At 46.3% G+C, this 9,755-nt stretch overlaps 1 protein-coding gene across 1 annotated transcript; it reads right to left on the reverse strand.

Annotated features, from left to right (window-relative positions):
- Positions 1 to 2,397: 2,397 nt before the first annotated feature.
- LOC132076551 (endogenous retrovirus group K member 6 Gag polyprotein-like) lies at positions 2,398 to 4,134 on the reverse strand. The gene has a single exon (XM_059477684.1). The coding sequence runs from the start codon at positions 4,132 to 4,134 to the stop codon at positions 2,398 to 2,400; it is 1,737 nt and encodes a 578-aa protein (XP_059333667.1).
- Positions 4,135 to 9,755: the final 5,621 nt, after the last annotated feature.

The following is a 9,755-nucleotide window of genomic DNA, read 5'->3' on the forward strand; positions in this document are numbered from 1 at the left end:
TCTATCATTTCCTTCACCTAAACCAACCTTCCATTTATGACTTCTAATATGAATTACAGCATAAGCATGTTCCCTGGATCTTGTAGCTCTCTTTAGCTGCAATAGTAGTTCATATAGTCTTTGATTTTGCACCTCTTTTATGGAAGCATCTTCAATTCTTGCTACAACTCCTGCTACATACAGAGAGTCTGTAACAACATTCAAAGGTTCCTTAAATTGTACCATTGCCCAAACCACTGCTAACAGTTCCATGGTTTGTAGGCTATCCACTGCCTCTGCTTGCAGAATATGATGCTTCCATACTCCCTTTTCTTGCCAGGTTATTGCAGCAGTTCTTGATTTCCTGCCAGCGTCTGTAAACGCAGTAATGGCACCTGAGATAGGGGAATTCTCTCACTTTGGACGAGTTATCCAGTCCCAGTCCCCTATCCATTGAATGAACGCTGGTCGAAGCTGGTGTGTTTCAATAGGGCAACATGCTCCCAAAAGGGCTTCCTGCATTTCCTCTGAATGAGTCAAATACCAGTCCAAGGTATCCTTCTTCATTGGTATCTTGATGGCAGCTGGTTCTAACCCAGCTACCTGCAGCATCCTTTCTCTGCCCTTCTTTATCAAATTTGCTAACATTTCAATTTTTTGCAGAAGAGTCTTGCTTTGCTGCAGTGGAGGGGAGATCCATTCTAATATCCGTGTTTCCCCTGTTTCTTTTTTACATTGTGTAAGTGCTCCCAAAAGATATTGTGGGCCTTTCCAGATGGTAAGATCTATGGGTACATCAGGATCCCTTCGATGAACATGTCCATGCATAACACAGTCCATAATTTGCTGAATGGCCCGCTGTTGCTTATCAGTGATGCACACCGGATGAGCTGGATCAGTTCCTTTTAACAGTGGACGCAGCTCATCAAGCAGTTCATTAGGTATTCCCACCATCGGTTTTAACCACTGTAAATCACCTAAGAATCTTTGAGCTTCATTTAAGTTGGTTATTTTTGTTTTTAATTGCAGCTTTTGAGGTTTAACAATTTGTTCTGTCATAGACCATCCCAGATATTTCCAGGGAGCAGTTGTCTGAATTTTCTCAGGAGCTACTACCAAAGAGTATTGTGCCAGTGTTGTTCTTATTTCCTGGACTTGTTGTTGTGTGAAAGGCATCGGCTGAGCAAACAATACATCGTCCATGTAATGATATATGACTGTATTAGGCCATAGCTTTCTGAGAGGTTGTAAAGCTGCACTGACATAAAGCTGACACAAGGTGGGGCTGTTCTGCATGCCCTGCGGAAGAACCGTCCATTCAAACCTCTGATCGGGTGCTTCTTTGTTAATTGCAGGTAATGTAAATGCAAATCGTCGCATATCCTGCGGGTGCAGGGCGATAGTAAAAAAGCAGTCCTTAAGATCAATAATTAGCAAAGGCCAATCCATCGGGATCATGGCTGGGTTCGGTAATCCAGGTTGTAATGAGCCCATAGGTTCCATCTGATCATTAACAGCACGCAAGTCATGGAGCAGTCTGTATTTCCCTGACTTCTTTTTAATTACAAAAATTGGAGTATTCCAGGGGCTGGTAGACAAACGCAAATGTCCCTGTTGAAACTGTTCTGACACAAGCTGATGTGCGTGTTGCAAACTTTCCCCTTTCAAAGGCCATTGCTTAACCCATACCGGGGTGTCATCGACCCAGGTAATGGGAATTGGGAAAGTCCAAGCAATGGCTTTTACTCCAAAGGGTGTTCATTTGTTAGAACAACCCCTAGCTGAGCCATTATGTCCCGGCCTATAAGGCATTGAACAGTAGGAGGTAACTGCACCACTGAAAAAATCGCCGTCAGCTGCTTCCCGTCGATATGAACTTGAAGGGGGGGCGAGCGGCTTGCCAGGGTGAATCCTCCTACCCCGGATACAGCAGTGGCTGCCGGCTGCAAGGGCCAGTGATGAGGCCAGCAGCTAGGACTAATAATGCTGGAATCTGCTCCGGTATCCAGCAGACCTGAAAGTGACCTTTTCTGTCCGTTATATTCTATGTCAACTTTTTTCTTCGGTCTCTCGGCAAGATTTAAAGTTAACAAAGTAAGTCCTCCTGTAGAACCAAAAGCGCTGTCTCTCCTCTCTTGGGTTTTAATGGGTTGTATTCCTTTCATCATTTGCTCAAGTGGTACTAGCTGAGCAATCCTTTGTCCCTTGTTAATTTGGAGAGGAGGAAAAGGAGTATAAACCATAACCATAATTTCTCCCGTGTAATCCGCATCAATAACGCCAGGTAACACAAACAGTCCTAACATAGAAGCAGAAGATCTCCCAAATAGTAGCGCACCCATCACTTTGTTTTGTATAATAATAGGTCCTTGAACCCCTGTAGGGATTTTCTGCGGGTGCGAGTCATTAGCGTTACGTCTACTGCGGCTGCCAGGTCCATGCCGAGGCTCCCTGCGGTGGTGGGTTGGAGGCTCCCGGCTGCGGCGGGTTGGAAACTGCCTGCTGCGGAGGGATGGAGGCTCCCTGCTGTGGAGGGTTGAAGGCGCGGGGGGGTTGAATCTCTGCAGCGGCAACTTGTGTCTGGGCGCGGCTGCTGCGGGAATACGCGCTCCTGGAGAAGTTTCCCGACCTCCGCTTACAAGCGCTTGTATGATGGTTATCCATACGGCATTTCTGGCACCAGATTCCAGTAGCCTGGCACTCCTGGCGCGTATGGCCAAAGCCTCCGCAGCGATAACATTTCATGCGGCCCTTTTTATTTGATGCTGCAAATGCAGCTGATGCTTGAAGAGGTGCAAGTGCGGCTAAAACCTGATTCTGAGACGACTTTGCCTGTTCTTGCAACCCTACTCCTAGCTGTTTAATTGCGTCTACCACTAAAGCCTGCTGCCCGGTTGGCACAAGAGCCATCCTCTCTAATGCCTCCTCTATAGTCCAATTTGCTCCTAAGGTATTAAGTATGTTTCTAGTGGTAGAATTACAATTTTGGATCGCACACTGCTTGAGAAGGGCCCCGCGCATAAATTCTGCCACTCCAGCCCTCTCAATTGCAGCAGCAGCTCTATCAATAAAAGCACCAAATGATTCCTCTCTACCTTGCTTAATTCCCATATATACTGGTATTCCTCCTGGTTCCTTTACTCTTTCTATTGCTAGTCTGACTAACCTCATTGCCTCCCGGCACTTTTCCTGACCTATTAAAGCTTGTGCCTCAGTGCGAAGGAAAGGTCCCAGACCCATAAGCTCGTTAACAGTAACGCCATGGAGGGGGTCACCCTGCTGTCTTTGTACTGCCACGCATTCATTTACTAATGCTTGCCAATGGGCGTTAAAAAGCAATTGCTGATGTTGGGTAAAGATTAATTTAACTATGCCACGACAATCATTAATAAGAAGAATACTGGTGTCAAAAATATAGTCGAGCATTTGCTTGGCTGGTTCGCTTTTAAAGCCAAACTGGCTAACAGTAGCTCGCAACTGAGATAACATCTTCCAGTCTAAAGCACTAATTGTCGCTTGCATACCTCCGCCAGCCTGGGGGGTGAAAATAACCGGACAAGCCAGTTTGCTCGCTAAGCTTATCAACTCCTGGTCTCCCTTCTCCATTGCATCTTTGGCAAGAGCTGCCCACGCATCCCGTCTTTCCCGTGCAATCATCACCGCTCGATCGTTTTCCAACCCAGGGCTCTGATTACTTTTTGGGAACGGGACACACGTTTGTGGCCCTGGCTGCTGTGATGCAAGCAATACGGGAGACTCAGAAGTGCTATGCATAGCCTGCGGCAAAGCGGGCAATAAAGCACCCTGCGGAGCACCCTGCGGAGCTTGGCTCGTTAGGGGGGGCTGGCTCATTAAAGGAGGCGGTGGAAGCGGCGCGGAGGGTAGTAAAGCGCTCTGCGGAGCTTGGCTCGGAGCCTGGCTTGTAGCCGGACTCACAGCCTGGCTCGGTGCCTGGCTCGCCGAGGGAGGTGACGAGGCCGGTAATGAAACCGTCCTCATTGCAGGGCCGCGAGGAGTCCCCAACTCTTTATCAAACTCCCTCTCTTGATCGTATTCTTTATTACGATCGTGAGCGGCAGTAGCCTGATAGGCAGCCCTCTTTTCCGCCTGGAACTGCAACAGTTCGTTGTTAATGACCCGCCATAATTTACCCATTTTCCTAGCAGTTTTATCATTGTCTAACGTAGCCTGCCATAATATATCACCAAATTTACGCCCCTCCGACAACTCGTGAACCGTGTGGGGATTCACAAAGACTCCCCGTTCCAGACCATAAGCCAAAAGACCTTGCAATTCTTTCTGTAAGTCTATTCCCTTAATTTGCCTTTTTTGCAAAAATGTAATAAAAAGTTCATATGCGGCTTGTCTTTCCATACCTCTTTTTAAGTGTGCACTTTCACCTAGCAGCGTTTTCCCAGACTTATGCCGCACGTATCAGCTGGTCCCATCTATATCGGTGCCAGGGCACGGCGCGTATCGGCGGTTTTCTTTTTTCCTCCGCTTTAATTTCGCGCTTATTGCCGCTCCCGCTGCTTCGGAGCCTGAACCAGTCCTCACTTATCCTTTGGTGTTCGCAATCCCCGTGGTGGCCGCGATCGTCGTGGTGTCCGCTATCAGGTCCGGGTGTCACCAATTTGTTGAAGTGAGGGGAGAACGACCATTGTGCATCGAACTCGATTTATTGATCGATCAGTCAGCTTAAATAATAATGTTAACGAACTTCATGCATATTCCAAAATACAGCTTTATGATAGGCTAACAGAGAAAACTCTAACCACTCCTTTTGTTTTACAATACCGTTGATTGTTTACATCAAACAAAACCAGTGTTCTCACTGTGATATGAACGGTTCTCAAAACTTCCATAACTGTTCCCAGGGTGCCATCTTTTCCCAGAGAGGATGTTACCTTTGTTATGGGAAGACTGCCTGAGAACTTTATTGTTTATACAAGGATGCCTGAGAGAGACTAATTGTTTATAGAAGTCAGGCTGGAAACTGCTTTGAAACTGCTTCACAGCTACCTGTTACTTTTCTCTCAATTGCATGGCTTCGTGGTCTTTTTCCTCAAGCCATGCCTGAACTAAACTCTCCACAATGGTACAGTATGATCAATCTGAAAGATGCTTTCTGAACCTGTCCTTTAGCGAGGGACAGCAGAGATTACTTTGCGTTTCAGTGGGAAGACCCAGAAATTAACAGAAAGCTGCAATTTAGGTGGATATTTTTGCCTCGGGGGTCTGTGGATTCCTCAAACTTGTTCAGACAAGCACTTGAGTGCTGAGTCACTTTGTACCAGTGGAAGGAACAAAATTGTTACAGTATGTGGATGATTTGTTGATTGCTGGTCTGACAGAGGAGGATGTAAGGATGAGCAAGATAGAGCTCTTGACTTTCTTTGGGGAAAAAGGGAAAAAGGATTAAAAGTGTCTAAGTCAAAACTGAAGTTCACAGAGCCCGAAGTCAGGTATTTGGGATGTTGGCTAACCAAGGGAAAGAAGAAACTAGACCCTGAGAGGGTGGGGGGATCATTGCCCTGCCTCCCCCCATGGACAAAAAGGGAGGTGAGACAGTTATTGGGGCTTTTGGGATATTGCCAACAATGGATTGAAGGATACAGTGAGAAGGTGAACTTTTTATATGAGAAACTCACCACTGACAGAATTAAATGGACAGAAAAGGATGAAGGTGAATTTAAGGGAGTGAAGGAAGCACTTGTGGCAGCACCAGTGCTGAGCCTCCCTGATGTGAAAAGGCCATTCCAGTTGTTTGTAGATGTCAATAGTCACACAGCCCACAGCGTGTTAACACAGGATTGGGCTGGGGCCAGGAAACCTGTTGGTTATTTGTCTAAGCTTCTGGACCCTGTAAGTAGGGGTTGGCCCATGTGCTTGCAAGCAGTTGTAGCTGTAGCATTGTTGGTGGAAGAGGCAAAGAAAGTAACTTTTCGGGCCCTGTTGGTAGTATTTGCACTGCATAACGTGCAGGGTATGGTACAACAAAAGGCAGAAAAATGGCTCATGGATGCTAGGTTGCTGAAGTATGAGGCCATTTTGATTCACTCGCCTGATTTGGAACTGTGAACATTGACAGCACAAAATCTGGCCCAGTTTTTGTTCAGGGAGGTCTCAGAAAAGCTTGTTCATGACTGCATGGAAGTGGTGGAACTGCAGACCAAAATAAGACCAGATTTAGAGGCGGAGGAGTTGGAAGAGGGAGAAAAGTTGTTCGTGGATGGATCAAACAGAGTGATCGAAGGGAAAAGGAAATCAGGATGCACAGTTGTGGACAGGAGGATGGGAGAAGTGATAGAAGCGGATCCTCTGAACACGGGATGGTCTGCACAGGCTTGTGAGTTGTACGCAGTCCTGAGGGCTTTGAAAAAGCTGAAAGGAAGAAAGGGAACAATTTTTACCGATTCCAGGTATGCCTTTGGGGTGGTCCACACATTTGGGAAAATTTGAGAAGAGAGAGGGCTGATCAACACTCGAGGACGGGGACTGATGCATCAGGAATCGATAAGGCAAATTTTGGAAGGGATAAGGGAGCCAGCGGAAATTTCAGTAGTACATGAGAAAGGGCATCAGGCAGGGATGCAGTTTCGGATCTGGGGAAACAACCTGGCAGAGAAGAAGACAAGAATGCAGCATTGATGACAGTAAGTACCTTGGAGGTCGAAGGAATCGAGGCTCCAGAACGTCCTCCTCAGCCCTCCCAAGAAGCAATTGAAAGCTATGAGAAAATTGGGGGGAAATTGGAGGAAGGTAAGTGGAAGTTACCGGATGTGAGAGGATCGGTATCAAAAGGCTATACCATGAGAATTTTGAGGAGGCTGCACCAGTGAACATACTGGGGGGCTCAGGCCCTGGCAGAACAATTTTTAAAATTCTTTGGGTGCAGAGGGACTTTTGAATTGGCCAAAGAGGAGGTAAAGGGATGCCTGATCTGTCAGAAGGTTAACAAGATTAAGGCACAGCAGGCAATCCTGGGGAGTTGCCCCATTGCATAGCGTCCTTTCGAAAGGATTCAAATTGATTTTACCAAACTCCCCAAGGTGGGATGGTACAAATTCGTGTTAGTGATAGTAGATAAATTAACCCATTGGGTGGAAGCATTTCCAAGCCCAAAGGCGACAGTTAAAACTGTGTCCAGGAAACTTTTTGAGGAAATAGTGCCCCAATATGGGGTGGTAATTACATAGATTCGGACCAGGGAACTCATTTTACTTCAAAGATGATTAAGCAATTGTCAGAGGCTTCAGGCATTCAGTGGGAATATCACACCCCATGGCATCCCCAGAGTTTAGGAAGAGTGAAAGAATGAATCAGACTTTAAAGGCACAATTATCAAAATTGATATTGGAAACCTGGATGTCCTGGTTGAAGTGCCTTCCTCTTCCCTTGCTTAATATCAGGACTATGCCTAACTCTGAGACAGGGTTCTCACCGTTTGAAATGTTATACGGGATGCCATATAAACATGGAATGCCGGTGGGACACCCCAGGCTGGAGGATAGTCAGATTCAACCGTACATGATAGCGATAAATAAGAATTTACAGGAATTAAGGAAACATGGGATAGTATCCCAGAGGGCATCTCTGGGATTTGCTATCCACAAAATTCAATTGGCTGACAGAGTGCTTGTGAAAGCGTGGAAAGATGTACCCCTCTCCCCTCACTGGGAAGGTCCCTTTCTTGTCCTGATGACAGACACGGCCGTTTGGACGGCAGAGAAAGGCTGGACACACGCATCGAGGGTGAAAAAGGTCGAGCATCAGGAGGAGGTACCCGAGTGGAGGATCACCTCTTCCCCAGGCGATTTAAAGATAAAGCTATGCCATCCAAGTAAATGACTGAAGGAGAGTGGATTGGTTGTATACTGTCGAGCTGTGTATGCTATCCGTTCATGCACTTCAAGTGTGACTACTGTCTGGAAGTTTTTGTTATACATTGTCGAAGGAGACAGAGACCAAATGGTTTGTGTACTCAGTGTTTAGAGGAAGAACTTGAGCTGACTAACCGAGTCTTAACTCTTGCCACAAATCTAGGAATCTTAGAAGATTCTCAGGAGTGGTTTTGCATTTTCCAGAACGGTGTGTGGGGAAAACTCAATTCTTAGGTAGAAATCTTAGATGTCGAGTGCTGGAAGTTTATCAGGGTACCTTGCAGCTCTGATGCAATCAAGATATCTAGGTGGGGCACCTTTAAGAGGAGGTATGTGGTTTGGTCCGAAAATGTATTCCCAGAAGAATACTCCTGCTGCTGTGAAGATGGTCTCCCTCACCGCTGGTGGCATCCCAGGGGGCACAGGCAAAGGCAGATAAGTATGCCTATGGGGAATCCTGATGGGCCTGAGCCTAGCTGTGTGCGGGACGTTTAGTCTGCATACTGAGACCCCACTCTGCAGTGGGGAACACAGCCCCATGGCGGAGTGCAGTAGGTGCACCCAGATTGTCCTGGATGGACAAGGAGGAGGGAGGTCTCAGCATACCAAGCCCTGGAAGACTGTGTTGTGGAGCAAGGCAGGTATCGCACAATAAACGGCAATTGGTTGAAATTATGCAGATTGGGCAAAGAGGGGGTGTGTTTTGATCCAAAGGTGAGAGTTAAGAACGAGCAGTCAGACAAGTTCAGCCACAGAATACAGAAAAGAAATATGGAACAAATGTCAATCCCTGTTTGTAACCAATGTAAGTGGACTATGTGGGTTGGGGGAAAGACTGAATCAGTTTTTGTAGCGTACTATCAAATCAATCAATTGTGTTATGATAATTCTAAGTTGGGAATGTGTGTCATGAATGGGAAAACGTACTGGATTGGGAGAAATTTTAAATATGAGAATAAGCTCACCCTGAACAAGGAGCCTGTCATTCTGGACCTTGTTAAGGCAGATGATGACAGGGCTTGTCTGCAGTGATAGAACTCTCTGTTTTTCAAAGAACTAAGGAAGGGATAGATCCTGAGGGCAAGATGAAACAGATAACTCAGGAACTGAAAAGAAGGGAGTCTGAACTGAGGAAGAAGAGGGTGGAGCCAGAAAGACTAAAAACATTAAGTGAACAGTAGGAGCACCTTGAGAAACAATATGCCGACTGGGGACTACCTGCCCTGGATTGGAACCTATTCATTGATCTGGTCCAGGAGATCACAACTGAACTAGGATTGTCAAATTGTTGGATTTGTGGGGGGTTGAAGTCTGCTGAGAAATGGCCCTGGAAAGATGAGAGCTTAGCTCTGGAGCAACTTCTGAAATGGGAAAACCCACGGGTCTCGAAATTGGCACAGAGGCCTGAGGGATGGGTGTTGGATCAGCGGGTAATTGGAACCATTTACATCAGCTGAGAGGGAAGAGAATATACTGAAGTGGTGGGGTATACCCTGTGTATATCCACACTGGTGGTAAATTCAAGTAGTAGGAGCAAGGTCTGCCAACCAGAGCCTCCTATGGGATATTGGAGTCAGGAAAACAAAACAAATTGTGAATGGAATGACCAAATTGGACTTTGTTGGGTCAAGGGCTCTGGAGTTAACCCTTACCAATCCTTGGGGGAACTAAGAGAATACTGGAAAGAGCCAGGACAAACTAACATAAGGTGGAAAGTATTACAGTGACCTGTGTGGGTGCTGCTGGTGATAGAGAGACGGTGAATCTTGTTTGTTGATCAGAAGGCTTGATTTATTAATATATGATATAATACATTATAGTTATACTAATAGAATATATAGAGAGGTTTGCAGAGCTGCTAGCTAGGCTAAGAAGAGATAGAAAAGAACCCAC

The sequence above is a fragment of the Ammospiza nelsoni genome, chromosome 8 (genome assembly GCF_027579445.1).
Source record: "Ammospiza nelsoni isolate bAmmNel1 chromosome 8, bAmmNel1.pri, whole genome shotgun sequence".
NCBI lineage: Eukaryota > Metazoa > Chordata > Aves > Passeriformes > Passerellidae > Ammospiza > Ammospiza nelsoni.